The sequence below is a fragment of the Oncorhynchus masou genome, chromosome 14 (assembly GCF_036934945.1).
Source record: "Oncorhynchus masou masou isolate Uvic2021 chromosome 14, UVic_Omas_1.1, whole genome shotgun sequence".
Classification (NCBI taxonomy): Eukaryota; Metazoa; Chordata; class Actinopteri; order Salmoniformes; family Salmonidae; genus Oncorhynchus; species Oncorhynchus masou.
This window is the reverse complement of record NC_088225.1, coordinates 23,718,545-23,737,721: the sequence shown is the minus strand read 5'-3', so window position 1 is coordinate 23,737,721 and position 19,177 is coordinate 23,718,545. Positions and strand designations below refer to the sequence as shown.

Here is a 19,177-nt window from a genome sequence, read left to right as displayed (position 1 = left end):
TGCTTGTGGATTTCATTGAATAAAGAATTGTTCAACATGTTACTTACGTGTTCTGTATAACAGGAAGAAGGCCCGAGTCTGGTTCCGTTTGTATTTATATGAGGGCAAATCTCGCGATATTTTCTACACCCTGTAATCTGTATGATAAAACTTCTGGATTCTATTAAATATTTTGAAATATACTGATTTCTATGCATACAAAAATCGGAGTTGTATTATGTCTTATTATAGAATTGCATGTTGCTGTGGTTGGTGAGTTTTGTTCCATATGGAATATATAAATAGTTGCAGTGGTTTATTATAGCCAGAAAGGGCCAACATTGGACCTTCTGGAAGTAACATTTCATGCAAACAGATGAAAGATTTGTTTTTATTGTCACATGTAGAATGTGCATATACATAATGATATAACACAACAAATCACACAGGTTAAAGGTTGCTGACTTTATTTGTAAAATATATCATCCTTTACAAATCAAAATGTTAAAGGACACAGTACAACATTGTTCTAACTTTCTACATTTTCAAATTAAATATGAAGTTTCAATATCAACACACCCTCAAAGCAATTATGACTAAATGTGCTATTTGAAGCAGTCCATCCCTGAAAATTCAATTTCCACAGGTCTTTCATACTTGGTGCTAGGAACAAAATAACATCTGCATAGTCCTAAACAGTTCAAGTTTCAGAGATAATTGTGTGTGGGAGTCATTTTTATAAATACATTGCATCAGGACTCAGGAGCTGCTGTTACTGCTACTGAAACTCCCACTGGTTTCACCCAGGTCCTCCTCTTCCACCTCCTCCAGTTCATCCATGACCTCCAGGCTCTCACAGATCAGGCCGATCTGCCTCTTCATGTTGGCCATGGTGCTCTGCATCCTCCTCATCTTCTTTTGGAGGGCTGCTGCGATGGCCCGGTGGTTCCTCTGCCTGGCCTCGTACTCATGCCTCAGCTGCATGTAGCAGTTGTGCTTGGCCTGGGTGCGGTGGGACAGCACGGTGCCACAGCCCATGTGGCAGGGTTGGCTCCAGTGCTCACAGTGCCTGGCGTGGGCATCCAGGTCCCTGCGGAGGAGCTGGGCACGGCAGCCCTGGTAGGGGCAGGGAATGAGCTCGAACAGGCAGCTCATGCTGTGGCAGTACTGCTCTGACAGGGCTAAGGTATGCGGGCAGCCACGGATCTTGTTTTTACACTGGGGGAAAAGATGGGGCAGAGGTCAAAGGGTAAGGAGTACAGTGCATTCGGAAAGTATTCAGACCCCTTGGCATTTTCCACATTTTGTTACATTACAGCCTTACTCTAAATTGATTAAATTGTACCCCCCATCAAGCTACACACAATACCCCATAATGACAATGCAAATTTATAATAAAAATAAATAAATAAATATCACATCTACATAAGTATTCAGACCCTTTACTTAGTTGAAGCACCTTTGGTAGCGATTACAGCATCAAGTCTTCTTGGGTAGGACACTGCAAGCTTGGCACACTCTGTATTTGGGGAGTTTCTCCCATTCTTCTCTGCAGATCCTTTCAAGCTCTGTCAGGTTGGATGGGGAGCATCACTGCACAGCTATTTTCAGGTCTCTCCAGAGATCTTTGATCGGGTTCAAGTCCGGGCTCTAGCTGGGCCACTCAAGGACATTCAGAGACTTGTCCCAAAGCCACTTCTATGTTTTCTTGGCTGTGTGCTTAGGGTCGTTATCCTGATGGAAGGTGAACCTGCTCCCCACTCTGAGGTCCTGAGCGCTCTGGAATAGGTTTTCATCAGGTATCTCTGCACTTTGCTCCGTTCATCTTTCCTGACTAGTCTCCTAGTCCCTGCCGCTGAAAAACATAACCACAGCATGATGCTGCCACCACCATGCTTCACCATAGGGATGGTGCCAGGTTACCTCCAGATATGAAACTTGGCATTCAGGCCAAAGAGTTCCATCTTCGTTTAATCAGACCATGGGATCTTGTTTCTCATTACCTTCAGGTGCATTTGAGCAAACTCCAAGCGGGGTATCATGTGCCCTTTTCTGAGGAGTGGCTTCTGTCTGGCCACTATCATAAAGGTATGATTGGTGGAGTGCTGCAGAGATGGTTGTCCTTCTGGAAGGCTTGCCCATCTCCACAGAGGAACTCTAGAACTCTGTCAGAGTGACCATCGGGTTCTTGGTCACCTCCCTGAACTTCTCCCCTGATTGCTCAGTTTGGCTGGGGGGGGCAGCTCTAGAAAGAGTCTAGGGGGTTCCAAACTTCTTCCATTTAAGAATGATCTAGGCCACTGTGTTCTTGGGAACCTTCAATGCTGCAGAAAGTTTTTGGTACCCTTCCCCAGATCTGTGCCTCGACACAATCCTGTCTTGGCGCTCTATGGACAATTCCTTCAACCTCATGGCTTGGTTTTTGCTCTGACATGCACTGTCAACTGTGGGAACTTATATAGACAGGTGTGTGCCTTCCCAAATCATGTCCAATCAATTGAATTTACCACAGGTGGAATCCAATCACTTTGTAGAAACATCTCAAGGATGATCAATGGAAACAGGATGCTCCTGATCTCAATTTGGTCAAAGAGTAATCTGGTGACTTTTCAGTAACTTTTTATTTAACAAAGCGTTTGTTAAATATTTAATGCCAGCTTTAAACAAGAGTATCTGATGATCCATTAATACTTACTTACCAAGTTAGCATGTGCTAATCTTGTGTGCCCGACTGTCGGAGTATATGCAATATTCAGAGGCACATGCATCTGGCTCTATGAGATTAAGCATGAACACACCCATGGGGCAAGTAAGCAGAAGTTTGCTGCAAGAGATTAGGTTGCTCCAAGTGTGTGTTTTTTCTCTAACAAAACATTTACTTACCTTGATCTTTAGGCGACCGATCACTTTGCTTAGCTTGAACATCACAAATATCAAGCTCTGGTTGACAGGCTTTCTGCAGCAGGGGCAGGTCTGCTGTCTGCACCTCAAGAACAATAATGAATCATCTTCACTCACAAATTGTCATCATCGGTTTAAATTTAGGCTACAGTAGAATAATAAACTACAGTGGGGCAAAAAATTATTTTGTCAGCCACCAATTGTGCAAGTTCTCCCACTACAAAAGATGAGAGAGGCCTGTAATTTTCATCATAGGTACACTTCAACTATGACAGACAAAATTAGAAGAAAAAAAAATCCAGAAAATCACATTGTAGGATTTTTTATGAATTTATTTGCAAATTATGGTGGAAAATAAGTATTTGGTCAATAACAAAAGTTTATCTCAATACTTTGTTGAATACCCTTTGTTGGCAATGACAGAGGTCAAATGTTTTCTGTAAGTCTTCACAAGGTTTTCACACACTGTTGCTGGTATTTTGGCCCATTCCTCCATGCAGATCTCCTCTAGAGCAGTGATGTTTTGGGGCTGTTGCTGGGCAACACAGATTTTCAACTCCCTCCAAAGATTTTCTATGGGGTTGAGATCTGGAGACTGGCTAGGCCACTCCAGGACCTTGAAATGCTTCTTATGAAGCCACTCCTTCGTTGCCCGGGCGGTGTGTTTGGGATCATTGTCATGCTGAAAGACCCAGCCACATTTCATATTCAATGCCCTTGCTGATGGAAGGAGGTTTTCACTCAAAATGTCACGATACATGGCCCCATTCATTCTTTCCTTTACACGGATCAGTCGTCCTGGTCCCTTTGCAGAAAAACAGCCCCAAAGCATGATGTTTCCATCCCCATGCTTCACAGTAGGTATGGTGTTCTTTGGATGCAACTCAGCATTCTTTGTCCTCCAAACACGACTAGTTGAGTTTTTATCAAAAAGTTATATTTTGGTTTCATCTGACCATATGACATTCTCCCAATCTTCTTCTGGATCATCCAAATGCTCTCTAGCAAACTTCAGACGGGCCTGGACATGTACTGGCTTAAGCAGGAGGACACGTCTGGCACTGCAAGATTTGAGTCCCTGGCGGCGTAGTGTGTTACTGATGGTAGGCTTTGTTACTTTGGTCCCAGCTCTCTGCAGGTCATTCACTAGGTATCCCCGTGTGGTTCTGGGATTTTTGCTCACCGTTCTTGTGATCATTTTGACCCCACGGGGTGAGATCTTGCGTGGAGTCCCAGATCGAGGAAGATTATCAGTGGTCTTGTATGTCTTCCATTTCCTAATAATTGCTCCCACAGTTGATTTCTTCAAACCAAGCTGCTTACCTATTGCAGATTCAGTCTTCCCAGCCTGGTGCAGGTCTACAATTTTGTTTCTGGTGTCCTTTGACAGCTCTTTGGTCTTGGCCATAGTGGTTGTGGACAGGTGTCTTTTATACTGATAACAAGTTCAAACAGGTGCCATTAATACATGTAATGAGTGGAGGACAGAGGAGCCTCTTAAAGAAGAAGTTAAAGGTCTGTGAGAGCCAGAAATCTTGCTTGTTTGTAGGTGACCAAATATGTATTTTCCACCATAATTTGCAAATAAATAAATTAAAAATCCTACAATGTGATTTTCGGGATTTTTTCCCCTCATTTGTCTGTCATAGTTGAAGTGTACCTATGATGAAAATTACAGGCCTCTCTCATCTTTTTAAGTGGGAGAACTTGCACAATTGGTGGCTGACTAAATACTTTTTTGCCCCATTGTATTTCTTACTATAATAACAAATATACTAATAACTATTATTATAGGCCTATACTACGACAATGTGAATTTGAGACATTTTGGGACAGTGGGACTATGAAGCTATTTCAATGGAGAAACTGTCTGGGAAACTGTCTCTTCATCCAACCATGATCTGTGGACGCAATAATGTTTGCTTGTGATGAGGCACAGGCAGTACCTCTTCAGCCATTGTAAAATGCATTTCTTGCAGAAGATGTGGTGGCATGCAGCTCTTACTGGGCACCTGAGGACCCCCTGGCAAATGGTGCAGATCAGGTCATAGTCTGGGGTCTCTACGAACAGCTCCACATCATGACCCCCACTCTGCGAAGACATGTCCGGGTCGGCCTGAACACAACAGTTACAGAAAAGTGTCTTTACTTTATTTATACTTTATATTGATAGGTTCTTCTTCTCTTTTTGTAATAATGAATATTTAGCCTAAAGAAAGGGCCACCACCAGCCCATAATAATGTCAACAATCCAGTGTCACCCATGAGCAGTGACAATAGACTTCTTCTGGAACGTCATAATATGAGACAGACCATGTGACTAAAAAAAAACAGTTCTGTTTATTCTCATAACTAGGAATGACATGAAATAATTAAGAACGTTTTAAATGTTCAGCTTGTCATGACTGATTAAAAAAAGAGGTGTGTTTTTAACCCCCACCCCTTGCAATCTTTTCTGTAGTGGCTTTCAGAGCACAAGTATATTTTGGTAGTGGCTTTCAGAGCACAAGTATATTTTGGTAGTGGCTTTCAGAGCACAAGTATATTTTGGTAGTGGCTTTCAGAGCACAAGTATATTTTGGTAGTGGCTTTCAGAGCACAAGTATATTTTGGTAGTGGCTCTGTTTTTAAACATAAGGAAAATGGAATGTCTGCCCCGCAAACATCACAGTTTGACAAATGCCGTTCAATCTTTGTAAAGAGTTATACATCAAAACGAATAGTAAAACAACATAGCCATGAAATAATACAAACATTTTATATTATAACAGAAAATATTTGATAAATAATTTACACCTATTGTCAATAACATACTAAACCTTTGATTGCTCAAGTTACAAATATAGTTATTAAGTTATTTACTCACCATAACAATCACCTCTGTTCAGCAAGTATCCATTCCTGTTGTCTATTAACGTATCATACACACTCATGGAGGCAACTCAGAGAACACACACACAGATGAACATTCCTGTCGTAGCATAAAGGAGTGACCATGCGCACTGACATATTCAAAAACCTCTAAATTATATAAAGCACGGAACTGGGCTAAATTGTAATAGACCGTGTCGTTTCCCTCCTGTTCTAGCACCATTCGTCAGTCCCCTAGCTGTGAATAATAACTTTTTGTCGTTTTCAATAGGTGTTTACTCTCTATCATCTCTTCTCGATTGTATTGTCAACGGTTACAGGTGTGGGACATTTGGCAGTTTGTTCATCATTTTATTTGTATTACATCAATGAAATGCACCCTATGTATACATTTATATTCAGTATAATTTTATCTTTCTGTGTATGGTGCAGAAAACACATAGAATATAAAATGGTTTAACATGTATCGAGTTTTTTTCCTCTGGGAACTTCTTACTGCAAAGAAGCCCAAAACGTTCGGCTGTGCATTCTAGCCAATCACCCTGTCGTGCGTTTTTTTCCACGCTCGCTGTCATATGACGTACAATGTGAGAGACCGAAAGCCACCTCTTGAACAACACATGTGGGGATTTTGTTGATCGAAGCTAATGAATTCTAACAACAAGTGATCTAAATCAGTTCAGCTGTCCTTAAACTGCAAATTGTGGGGGTTTACTCACGTCTTCCAAAGCAAGATGGCAAAAAGCAATCTCCAGTTCAAGACCAAGTAAGTCGAACGCACTTCACGTGGATAGCCAGCTAGCTAGATAGCTAACGCCGGGCAAATCTTAGCTATCTTCTTGCTAAATTACCGTTGTTTTTTTCTTCTTCATGTAGCTATGCTGTTTCCAGCACTATCGAACCATTCTACAAAGGAGGAAAAGTACAGGTAAGTTATTTATCACTGATAGTTACCTCGATCTGTAAAACAGTTAGCTAGCCAACTAACGTTACTGTAGCTATAATTATCTAGCTATACCGTTGACAGATATGTTATGGTATTTCAATGTGTTTTCCTACGTTACAGATCAGTAAAGATGAGAAATTCATATTTTGTACGTGTGGCACACGTGTCAACGTCTTGCAAATCGTTACAGGGAAGATTGTTCACAGTATTCAACAGGTGAGACTGTCTCTCTCTCAACACTCGTGTGCAGCTAGTTCAGACATTAATTTAATGTCTGTACAGATTCTCATTTCCATCACTGTTGTAATTGCAGGATGATCAGGAGGACATTACATCATTCGCCCTCAGCCTTGATGATGAGGTAAAACATTTGACATAATATGATGGGCTGTTCCAGACCTACGGCTGCATTTACACAGGCAGCCCAGTTCTGATCTTTTGCCCAATTGGTCGAAAAAGATCTGATCAGATTGGTCAAGAAACCAATTTACTCTAAAAAATATCAGAATTGTGCTGCCCGTGAAAACACAGCCTTAGTGTCACACTCAGTACTTAGTTTGACTACCTTAAGGCATCAGCGTGCTTCAGTTCGGCTGTCGCCTTTTTCATGAAAACAAGTCGTCACTCCTTGAATGACTAGACTTTCTTGAAGAATCCCTACTCTTGACTGATCATCAACGAAGGGCTGAAGACTTCACCTCCGAACTTCAGCTTGCCTCCAGAAAAAATGTTGTGTTCCCGAACAGCCCCAAAAAAAGACTACCGAAGAGCAGAACGAACAAAAACGTCACAAAAATGTTGTCATAATATATGCACAAACTCTACCAAACTGTTTCAGCTGGGAAGCATGGGGACACCTTTATTCCCCTTTCCTCCCCCCTCACCCCATCCATTCCTCCTTCCCTCCCCAGATCCTGGTAACAGCCAGCAAGGCTCTGCTGCTGAAGCAATGGGACTGGAAGCAGGCCCAGTGCACACGCTCCTGGAGGGCCATCCACAATGTGCCCATTGCCAGCATGACCTTTGACCCCACCGCCACGCTCCTGGCCACAGGTGAGCGGATCGACGGGCAGGATAACTTCCCACACCCATCATACCCTTGCCTCGTCCCAGATCTGTCCCACACCCATCAAACCCTAGCCTGGTCTATGCAGATGATGTATATTGTTTTAATTTCAGAATAATCGTGCTGAAAGAAACCACTGATGCCAATTGGCAAGAAAGCACTTACAGATCTGGTACCAGGCTATATCTAGTAACAGTGTTCATTTTGGCAATCTTTTAGAGTATTTTAGTCTTAGTCATTTTGACTAAAATATAATTGTCTTAGTTACATTTTACCATTTGAATAACGTTGTAGTCTAATTATTGTCAAAATAAGTAAAACAGTGGGCCATTTTAGTCCACTAAATGCCCTTTCATTTTGTCACATCACATTTGTATTGCCTCAAACCTACAGTAAACATAAATCACTGACTTCCATGTGAACAAACATACACAGCCTTGTCCTACCAACATTGTCCTGTATGACGTCATTCTCTTCCCAACAGCAGAAAAATGACAAACCTAAGTAGACAGTGCCTTCGGAAAGTATTCAGACCCCTTGACTTTTTACGATACAGCCTTATCCTTAAATTGATTAAATTGTTTTTATTCCTCAATCTATACACAATACCACATAATGACAAAGTGTTGCACACCGGTATTTGGGGAGTTTCTCCCATTGTTCTCTGCAGATCCTCTCAAGCTCGGTCAGGTTGGGTGGGGAGCTTTGCTGCACAGCTATTTTCAGGTCTCTTCAGAGATGTTATATCGGTTTCAAGTCTGGGCTCTGGTTGGGCCTCTCAAGGACATTCAGACATTGTGTTGTCTTGGCTGTGCACTAAGGGTCGTTGTCCTGTTGGAAGGTGAACCTTTGCCCCAGTCTGAGGTCCTGAGCACTCTGGAGCAGGTTTTCATCAAGGATCTCTCTGTACTTTGCTCCGTTCATCTTGCCTGACTAGTCTCCCAGTCCCTGCCACTGAAAAACATCCCCACAGCATGATGCTGCCACCACCATGTTTCACCGTAGGGATGGTGCCAGGTTTCCTCCAGTGTTGACGCTTGGCATTCAGGCCAAAGAGTTGACCCTTGTTTCATCAGACCAGAGAATCTTGTTTCTCATGGTCAGAGTCCTTTAGGTGCCTTTTGGCAAACTCCAAGCGGGCTGTTGTGTGCCTTTTACTGACGAGTGGCTTCCGTTTGGACATGACAATAATGGCCTGATTGGTGGAGTGCTGCAGAGATGGTTGCCCTTCTGGAAGGTTCTCTCATCTCCACAGAGGAACTCTGGAGCTCTGTCAGAGTGATCACTGGGTTCTTGGTCACCTCCCTGACCAAGGTCCTTCTCCCCCGATTGCTCAGTTTGGCTGGGCGGCCAGCTCTTGGAAGAGTCTTGGTGGTTTCAAACTTCTTCCATGTAAGAATGATTGAGGCCACTGTGTTATTGAGGACCTTCAATGCTGCAGAAATATATTGGTACCCTTCCCCAGAGCTGTGCCTCGACACAAACCTGTCTTGGAGCTCTATGGACAATTCCTTCGACCTCATGGCTTGGTTTTTGCTCTGACATGCACTGTCAACAGTTGGACCTTATGTTGACAGGTGTGTGCCTTTCCAAATCATGTCCAATCAATTGAATTTACCACAGGTGGACTCCAAGTTGTAGAAATATCTCAAGGATGATCAATGGAAACAGGATGCACCTACGTGCAATTTTGAGTCTCATTGCAAATGGTCTGAGTACTTATGTAAATATTAGCAAGCCATTCTAAACCCTTTTCGCTTTGTCAATATAGGTTAATGTGTGTAGATTGTTGATGTTTTATTTGGTCATTTTTAGAATAAGACTATAACGTAACAACATTGAGTGCACTCAATCAAATGCTCCCACTTTAAATGGGTACTCTGAGATTTTACCTTGTACTTCCTGTCTGTAATATGAGTCTGTCATCTTGTTGGTGTGTAGGAGGCTGTGATGGCACCATAAAGCTGTGGGACGTGGTGAAGCAGTACTGTACGCACAACCTGAAGGGCTCCTCTGGGGTCGTACAGTAAGTTACTGACCACCTCTTTACTCTGAACTGCTGATCTAGGATCAGTTTAGCATTTCAGATCATGAATAAGATCACATGAATAGGGGGGGACCTGATCCTAGATCAGCACTCCTACTCTGAGACGCTTTATGACTACTTGCGCGGGTCAATTTATCTCATGGTTTATAAATGAGATCTAGAATCAAACCCTTGTAGATGTAGGTGCCTTCGATAAGTTGATACATTGACAACAAGACATGACTTAAATCTAGTTGCTAGTTTGACGTGTGGAAATTAATATTTGATATTATGATTCAGCATGTTTGAGGGGATCTGTTTAATCAAGGCAAGCCACATAATTGTTATTCTTAATTCTATAATGAGTAGTTCTTATGGATGCAATGTGGTTTGTAGATCAGTGATGAAGCGCAGTCCGACTGCACTGGTCTGAAACACTCACGTTGTCCTCCTCCTGCTTTGCAGCCTGGTGGAGTTCCACCCAGACATAAGTCTACTGCAGCTCTTCTCCTCAGCGTCAGACTGTGGCATCAGGATGTGGGACCTGCGCTCCAGCCAGTGTCTGTGCGTGCTGCAGAGCCACTACAGCCCTGTCACCTCCCTGGCCTTCACTCCCGATGGAGCCTCCATGGTCAGGTACTGTAACAATCAGTCAACGGTTTCCATCTCTTTTTACATCAACAGTTGTTAGAAAGAGTTTTACAGTAGAGCAGACCTAGATCTAAACCTGCTATTACTGTAGGACAGCTGAGCTGACAGCTCCTACCACTCTGGGTAGGTTTCCATTCACCTTTTTGTTGTTGACATTTAGAAAGTTTACATAGAAAATAGATGCTACGATTGCCTGCTAGGGTGCGTTTCCATTTAACTATCTTGTGTCAATTTAAAAACAACTGGATGTAATGGCGTCAAACCAAAAAAGTACCTTCGGAATTATTCGGCAATCTTCATTTATTTAAAAAACACAGTTTCCATAATTTGTTGCAATAAAGAAAAATCTATCCCAGTCAAACTGATATTTTTTTTTGGTTCATCTTAAGAAAATGTCTCATCTGCCCTTTCCATTATACATGTCGCAATAATATATATTTTTTGCGACATTGCTATTGTTGAATAAACCTGGGTCAATGGAAACCTGCCTTCTGACACCTATCATACCCTAGCCTGGTCTCAGATCTGTTTGTGTTTTAATTTCTGAAAAATTGTGCTGAAAGAAACCACTGATGCCATTTGGCAAAACGGCACTTACAGATCTGGTACCAGGCTATACCTAGTAACTACCTATCATAGCCAAAACAACACGGTGAGCTATTGGTGTAGTATTGTCCAAGATATTCAATTAATGCATCAATTTAGTGTTTAGAACTACTCTAGACCAGTGGTTCCAAACCTTTTCCATTCCGGGGACCATCAAATCACCATCAAAGCTCTTGAGGACCACCATTCGTGGAGTCGCAGATTTTATTTTTGAACATTTATTTTGCGGTACCCCCGCAGACCACAGGTTAAAAACATAGCTTTTTATTTTTATTTTTTACCTTTATTTTACTAGGCAAGTCAGTTAAGAACAAATTTGTATTTTCAATGATGGCCTAGGAACAGTGGGTTAACTGCCTGTTCAGGGTCAGAACGACAGATTTGTACCTTGTCAACTCGGGGATTCGAACTTGCAACCTTTCGGTTACTAGTCCAACGCTCTAACCACTAGGCTACCCTGCCGCCCCTTTAGAACTCATCACAGCTGATCAGTTCATTGCGAGCAAGCTGAATGTTTGATGGTTGTTTGATTGCAGCTCTGGCAGGGATAAGATCTGCACAGTGTGGGATCTAAAGAGCAGGACTGCCAGGAGGACAGTGCCCGTCTATGAGGTAAACTCTCATACTCTACCTTCTTCCAGAGTTGTTTTAGAATGGCTTTTGCAACTAAAAGTTGATTGGTGTATCATCAGCCTAATTGCATGAAATGTGTTGCTTCCCTCGCCAGGCTGTGGAGAGTGTTGTGCTGCTCCCTGAGGACGAAGATTTCTCTGAGATCGGGGTGAAAACTAAAGAGATCCACTTCATCACAGCAGGCAGCAAAGGTATATGCTTACCGGCCCGCTCCTGGGTGAAGTTGCCCCTAGGTACAGATCTAGGATCAGCTTCCCTAACCATTAGTGGGGGAAAATGCGAAGCTGACTCAGATCAGTGTCTTCTCTTACTCCACCAATCCCCAGGCTAGATGGTGGATGTATGTGGAGGAGTCGGCCCACTGCCCACCAATATAGCTAGATAATACTGAACGAAACTAGTGTATAGTTTTAGCAGCCAATCAGAGATGATCATCATTTTATAGTTAGCCAAAACAACACAGGGAGCAAGCCCAATCAAAGACCCTCACTAAAGGGATTCTCTCTCTCCAGGTGTGCTGAGGGTGTGGGATGCCAGCTCGGCCCGCTGTGTGTTTGCCCAGACGCTCCCCTCCGCTCCCTCCACGGGGGGCTCCGAAGAGGGGGGAGAGGAGTATGGAGACCCCCGGAGCCTCACCTACTGCCTCCCCCTGCCCTCCTCCCTCAGGCTGGCCACAGTCACAGCAGAACATAACATTCTGCTCTACCAGCTGCCCTCCTTCACCACACAGCAACAGGTGGGTCACTGATAACAAGGTCTCTACCAGCTGCCCTCCTTCACCACACAGCAACAGGTGGGTCACTGATAACAAGGTCTCTACCAGCTGCCCTCCTTCACCACACAGCAACAGGGGGGTCACTGATAACAAGGTCTCTACCAGCTGCCCTCCTTCACCACACAGCAACAGGAGGGTCACTGATAACAAGGTATCTACCAGCTGCCCTCCTTCACCACACAGCAACAGGAGGGTCACTGATAACAAGGTCTCTACCAGCTGCCCTCCTTCACCACACAGCAACAGGGGGTCACTGATAACAAGGTCTCTACCAGCTGCCCTCCTTCACCACACAGCAACAGGAGGGTCACTGATAACAAGGTCTCTACCAGCTGCCCTCCTTCACCACACAGCAACAGGGGGGTCACTGATAACGAGGTCTCTACCAGCTGCCCTCCTTCACCACACAGCAACAGGAGGGTCACTGATAACAAGGTCTCTACCAGCTGCCCTCCTTCACCACACAGCAACAGGGGGTCACTGATAACAAGGTCTCTACCAGCTGCCCTCCTTCACCACACAGCAACAGGAGGGTCACTGATAACAAGGTCTCTACCAGCTGCCCTCCTTCACCACACAGCAACAGGAGGGGTGGGGGGGGGAGACGTTAGGATTGTTCTTATTATTCAGATGGTTTCACCGTTTATTACCAATTGTTTATTTTGATCAAGAGCCTTGATTTTGTGTTGCTGGTGTTATTCTCTAATGTTCTCTCTCCACCTCCAGTTTGTTGGCTTCAACGATGAGGTCCTGGATGTGAAGTTTCTGGGCAAGGATGACACTCACATAGTCGTGGCGACCAACAGCTCCCAGCTCAAGGTGTTTGACCTGGCCACCAGCAGCTGTAAGATCCTCTACGGACACACAGGTGAGTCCTCTGACCAACAGAGGGCAGCACCTCCCTGCTTGTCTGTATGGGGTGGTCACCAGGTAGGAAGATGGAATGGAAACCTAATTCACATTTTTAAAAGGTTAGAAACGGAGAATAAACGTTCTCAGAATAAGTGTCTGGTTCTTTTCTTTTGAATCTGGCAGCTCCCTTTAGCCCAGTTGTAACATTAATGCCAACAACATATAGTTAATATTTCACCCAAATGATCTAGTCCATCACTGAATAGAAGTTCTGAAGATTGATCAGCAGGAGGAAGTGTGAAACACTGACCCCCAAACGGCACCTTGCAATGCAGCTGTAGAATATCTCCACCCTGCAGTGGGTCTGTAGAATATCTCCACCCTGCAGCGGGTCTGTAGAATATCTCCACCCTGAAGCGGGTCTGTAGAATATCTCCACCCTGCAGCCGGTCTGTAGAATATCTCCACCCTGCAGTGGGTCTGTAGAATATCTCCACCCTGCAGTGGGTCTGTAGAATATCTCCACCCTGCAGCGGGTCTGTAGAATATCTACACCCTGCAGCGGGTCTGTAGAATATCTCCACCCTGCAGTGGGTCTGTAGAATATCTCCACCCTGCAGGGGGTCTGTAGAATATCTCCACCCTGCAGCGGGTCTGTAGAATATCTCCACCCTGCAGTGGGTCTGTAGAATATCTCCACCCTGCAGTGGGTCTGTAGAATATCTCCACCCTGCAGCGGGTCTGTAGAATATCTCCACCCTGCAGTGGGTCTGTAGAATATCTCCACCCTGCAGCCGGTCTGTAGAATATCTACACCCTGCAGTGGGTCTGTAGAATATCTACACCCTGCAGTGGGTCTGTAGAATATCTCCACCCTGCAGTGGGTCTGTAGAATATCTCCACCCTGCAGTGGGTCTGTAGAATATCTACACCCTGCAGCGGGTCTGTAGAATATCTACACCCTGCAGCCGGTCTGTAGAATATCTCCACCCTGCAGTGGGTCTGTAGAATATCTCCACCCTGCAGCCGGTCTGTAGAATATCTCCACCCTGCAGCGGGTCTGTAGAATATCTACACCCTGCAGTGGGTCTGTAGAATATCTCCACCCTGCAGCCGGTCTGTAGAATATCTACACCCTGCAGTGGGTCTGTAGAATATCTCCACCCTGCAGTGGGTCTGTAGAATATCTCCACCCTGCAGCGGGTCTGTAGAATATCTCCACCCTGCAGTGGGTCTGTAGAATATCTACACCCTGCAGTGGGTCTGTAGAATATCTCCACCCTGCAGCGGGTCTGTAGAATATCTACACCCTGCAGTGGGTCTGTAGAATATCTCCACCCTGCAGCCGGTCTGTAGAATATCTACACCCTGCAGTGGGTCTGTAGAATATCTCCACCCTGCAGTGGGTCTGTAGAATATCTCCACCCTGCAGCGGGTCTGTAGAATATCTCCACCCTGCAGTGGGTCTGTAGAATATCTACACCCTGCAGTGGGTCTGTAGAATATCTACACCCTGCAGCGGGTCTGTAGAATATCTCCACCCTGCAGCCGGTCTGTAGAATATCTCCACCCTGCAGTGGGTCTGTAGAATATCTCCACCCTGCAGCGGGTCTGTAGAATATCTACACCCTGCAGCCGGTCTGTAGAATATCTCCACCCTGCAGCCGGTCTGTAGAATATCTACACCCTGAAAGCATGCAACATATACAGTATGTGAACCATGGAAGTCTTTCTAAACCATGGCGATTGGAGGGATTCTAATTAAATTGTAGTTGTGAAGGTATTTACAAGATGCTTAAGAAGCCTGATAAACTGAGCAGTCAGACAGAGTTTCTGCCATTCAGGATTAGAGACCGTGATGGCTTGGTAACTGGTCGGTCTGGTTTGACTGACGTTGAGAGTTGCTCTTTTATCACCTGGCTCGACCTTTCAGAAAGGTTGACCTTTCCTTTCTCCTCCAGATACCGTCCTGTCACTCGACGTGTTCAAGAAAGGGTCCCTGTTTGTGAGCTGTGCAAAGGTGAGGCTACAGCTTGACGGTTTCCTTGTTTCATCAGGAATGTTCCCCATTCCTCATTTACGAATGGAATCCTCTCCTCAACCTTTCGTCAACATGAGTTAACCACAGAGTTGGATGAAATCCACACGTACACAAACACCTTCATGCATACATACACACACCCTACTAACCAGTATCATCTAATCAATACTATTGAACCCTAGCCTGGTCCCAGATCTGTTTGTGCCGTTTTGCCAACTCCAATGGTCATAGTTATGCCAAATGTGACAATGACCTCTGTGCAGATGATGTATGATGTTTTAATTTCTGAATAATAGTGAAGGAATCAAACCACTGATGCCAGTTGGCAAAACAGCACAAACGCACACATAATACACACACTCCCTCTAACCAGAGTCCCCTCTCTCTCTGTACAGGATAAGTCCATGTCCTGTCCCTCTCTCTCACTTTCTCTCTCTCACATATAATATATTGTGTACTTTCTTTCCCCCCAGGATAAGTCAGTGCGTGTGTGGAGACAGGATCCAGACAGTGGTCAGGTGTGTTGTGTGGCCCAGGGCTGCAGCCATGCTAACGCTGTGGGCTCCATCACCTGCTCCAGGTAAACCACTACCCACCAGGGTCTCCTCCGTTCTGACCCTGGAGGCCCACAGTGGATGTTTCTCCAGTATTGGGAATGCCAATGTGTTAATCATCCATACACTCTTGCTTGTGCACGTTCTAATTCTCCTTTCTTATCCTACATCGGTCTCTCTCTCTCTCTCTCTCTCTTTCTTTCAGGATGAAGGAGTCGTTTGTGGTGTCCGGTAGTCAGGACTGCACCATCAAGGTGTGGGATCTCCCAGAGACCATCCCGGAAACAGACGGAGACATGTTCCAGCTGACCGCCCGGGTCACAGAGAAGGCACACGACAAAGTATGACGCGCGCACACACACACATGCGCATTCACATACATTCAAGCATTTTATTTCTTTCATCACATTCCCAGGGGGTCAGAAGTTTACATGCTACTAAATACTAATTGAGTGTATTGCCTTTAAATTGTTTAACTTGGGTCAAATGTTTTGGGTAGCCTTCTAAAAGCTTCGCACAATAAGTTGGGTGAATTCTGGCCCATTCCTCCTGACAGAGCTGGTGTAACTGAGTCAGGTTTGTAAGGCCTCCTTGCTCGCACACGCTTTTTCAGTTCTGCCCACACATTTTCTATAGGATTGAGGTCTGGGCTTTGTGATGGCCACTCCAATACTTTGACGTTGTTGTCTTTTAAGCCATTTTGCCACAACTTTGGAAGTATGCTTGGGGTCATTGTCCATCTGGAAGACCCATTTGCGACCAAACTTTAACTTCCTGACTGATGTTTCTTCAATATATCCACATAATGTTCCTCCCTCATAATGCCATCTATTTTGTGAAGTGCACCAGTCCCTCCTGCAGCAAAGCACCCCCACAACATGATGCTGCCACCCCCGTGCCCCCGGATGGTGTTCTTCAGCTTGCAAGCCTCCCCCTTTTCCTCCAAACATAACAATGGTCATTATGGCCAAACAGTTCTATTTTTGTTTCATCAGACCAAAGGACATTTCTCCAAAAAGTACGATGTTTGTCCCATGTGCATTTGCAAACCATAGTCTGTCTTTTTTATGGTGGTTTTGGAGCAGTGCCTTCCTGAGCGGCCTTTCAGGTTGTGTGGATATAGGACTCATTTGACTGTGGATATAGATACTTTTGTACCTGTTTCCTCCAGCATCTTCACAAGGTCCTTTGCTGCTGTTCTGGGATTGTTTGCACTTTTCGCACCAAAGTACATTAATCTCTAGGAGACAGAATGCGTCTCCTTCCTGAGCTGTATGACGGCTCCGTGGTCCCATGGTGTTTATACTTGAGTACTATTGTTTGTACAGATGAACATGGTACCTTCAGGCTTTTGGAAATTGCTCCCAAGGATGAACCAGACTTGGAGGTCTCCAATTGTTTTTCTGAGGTCTTGTTGGAAAAATTACTTGTGTCATGCACAAAGTAGATGTCCTAACCGACTTGCCAAAACTATAGTTTGTTAACAAGAAATTTGTGGAGTGGTTGAAAAACAAGTTTTAATGACTCCAACCTAAGTGTATGTAAACTTTCGACTTCAACTGTAAACACATACATACATACATACATACATACATACATACATACATACATACATACATACATACATACATGCATGTACACAACGACATATACCCATCCACACAAAAGCACAAACACAAGGACACACAAGCATGTACACACACTAACACATGTCTAGAAGCACGTTCACAGGTGCACCATACTGGTCAGTAAACAGACAGATATGCTGTAGTGATAAGACTGTTTGTCTGGTGACTCAGGTGCTTGATTTGTTCACTGTGATGGGAATATATATAAGGCTTTCCTCATAAGGAAGTCAAAGTCCCCTGTTGTGGGCTCCTTTGTCTGTATGAACTATTGTTGTCATACAAATGCACTCACAACACAGATGGTTTGAGGTTTCTATGTATAACGTGGGTGTCTGTTCTGTGAAATGTATACTTGAGAAGGAAGTAAGGACTATGTGTTTGGTGGGTCTTGTTCCTCCCTGTCTCTCACCCTCCTATTCCCCATCCTCTCCCCCTGCCCACCCTCTTCCTCTCCAACCCCTCTCTACTTCTTTTAACCTCACTTTCTATTTCTCATCTGTCACTTTGTAATTTCCCCTTTGTTTTCATCCCTGCTCTGTCACACTGACCCCATAACCTTCCATCTCTCTCTCATTCTGTCTCTCCCCCTCCCGCCCCAGGATGTGAACAGCGTGGCAGTGTCCCCCAACGACAAGCTCTTGGTGTCTGGTTCCCAGGACCGCCTGGCCAAGCTCTGGTCCCTGGGGGCCCCCGGGGCTGACCTGGCCCTTCTAGGGGTGTTCCGGGGCCACCGCCGGGGGGTCTGGTGTGTCCAGTTCTCTCCCATGGACCAGGTGCTGGCAACCTCCTCAGCCGACGGCTCTGTCAAGCTCTGGAGCCTCCAGGACTTCAGCTGTCTCAAGGTGGGTGAGGGGTGGTGAGGATGGAGGTAGCGGTGTGCGTGTATGATTGCTAGTTTGCGTGTGTGATTGCTAGTGTGCGTGTGTGATTGCTAGTGTGCGTGTGTGATTGTGACGTGTTTGTAATTCTTTTATTTGTGAAAATTGACATGTTTTACGTTGCTCATCAACTGCTCATTTCCCTCGTATCGTAGGTATGAGATAATTATCCCCATTTTAGTTCCTCCATTACCTTGGCACTCCCGAACACTCGTCAAACCATTTAAAACCAAATGAAATGTGTATTGAATGTTAGTTGTGAGTGATCGTGACAATTTTAGTCGATGACGTTATCACCACATAGTAGCTTTATGCACTAATATAATGGCTCATGGAGGGAGGTTGTGTTCAACTTGTGGCTCCCTCCCACGATATCCTTTCTGCCCTTTGTGGGTGTCACATTCTTTGAACAGTCATGGTCTCCTGTATGGAACTGTTCTGGAACACAGGAACAACAGAACCTGATGAAATGACGTGCCTTGGTTTGTTATGTACAGTATCCTCAAATGTTATCTAAAACAACCGTTAGTCTTTTTAATGAACCTCTCACCGGAAATCCAATATAGCCTTTTGCTCTGTCACAAATGAATGGCCTCAAAGTTCGCAGGTTGACGTTTGTCATCAGTCTTGTCCTGGAGGCAGAACAGAGCGATTTCCGCTAGATGGGCCAGCGGCAAAAGTAAAAATTGGCTATATTGTAAAAAGGTTAGGTTTAAAATCTGATTTGTCTGTGGCGGTGCCAGCTAGTGACTACCCCGCAGAGCTGCCCA

At 44.6% G+C, this 19,177-nt stretch overlaps 2 protein-coding genes across 3 annotated transcripts in view; one reads left to right on the top strand and one right to left on the bottom strand.

The window, feature by feature from the left end:
- Nucleotides 1-356: 356 nt before the first annotated feature.
- Nucleotides 357-6,030, bottom strand: LOC135553758 (RING finger protein 151-like). 2 transcript variants are annotated; one of them, XM_064985699.1, is made up of 4 exons: nucleotides 5,747-6,030; nucleotides 4,827-4,996; nucleotides 2,863-2,965; nucleotides 357-1,197 (listed from the first exon to the last, which is right to left on the bottom strand). In XM_064985699.1, exons 1-4 carry the CDS (start codon nucleotides 5,747-5,749, stop codon nucleotides 739-741), a joined length of 735 nt encoding a protein of 244 aa, XP_064841771.1. In that variant the 5' UTR covers nucleotides 5,750-6,030; the 3' UTR covers nucleotides 357-738. The 2 variants fall into 2 exon arrangements, with proteins under 2 accessions (XP_064841771.1, XP_064841772.1); XM_064985700.1 differs by having other exon boundaries at nucleotides 2,863-2,959.
- Nucleotides 6,031-6,327: 297 nt separating this feature from the next.
- tbl3 (transducin beta like 3) overlaps nucleotides 6,328-19,177 on the top strand; it is a 32,090-nt gene continuing 19,240 nt past the window's right edge. Inside the window, 15 exon segments of the mRNA XM_064986939.1 lie at nucleotides 6,328-6,517; nucleotides 6,628-6,679; nucleotides 6,818-6,913; nucleotides 7,011-7,058; nucleotides 7,609-7,750; nucleotides 9,705-9,789; nucleotides 10,255-10,425; nucleotides 11,583-11,658; nucleotides 11,774-11,870; nucleotides 12,192-12,415; nucleotides 13,181-13,322; nucleotides 15,268-15,326; nucleotides 15,821-15,927; nucleotides 16,107-16,242; nucleotides 18,129-18,371. Of these exon segments, the coding sequence (XP_064843011.1) occupies nucleotides 6,486-6,517; nucleotides 6,628-6,679; nucleotides 6,818-6,913; nucleotides 7,011-7,058; nucleotides 7,609-7,750; nucleotides 9,705-9,789; nucleotides 10,255-10,425; nucleotides 11,583-11,658; nucleotides 11,774-11,870; nucleotides 12,192-12,415; nucleotides 13,181-13,322; nucleotides 15,268-15,326; nucleotides 15,821-15,927; nucleotides 16,107-16,242; nucleotides 18,129-18,371 (1,710 nt within the window). The 5' untranslated portion in view covers nucleotides 6,328-6,485.

Bases quoted from the DNA above. Each gene is read 5' to 3' on its own strand.
- LOC135553758 (XM_064985699.1), bottom strand. The intron at 2,966-4,826 runs GTACTGCCTGTG...ATTGTTCTTGAG, and splicing joins ATTTTACAATGGCTGAAGAG to GTGCAGACAGCAGACCTGCC. The intron at 1,198-2,862 runs GTAAGTAAATGT...CTTTTCCCCCAG, and splicing joins TCGGTCGCCTAAAGATCAAG to TGTAAAAACAAGATCCGTGG.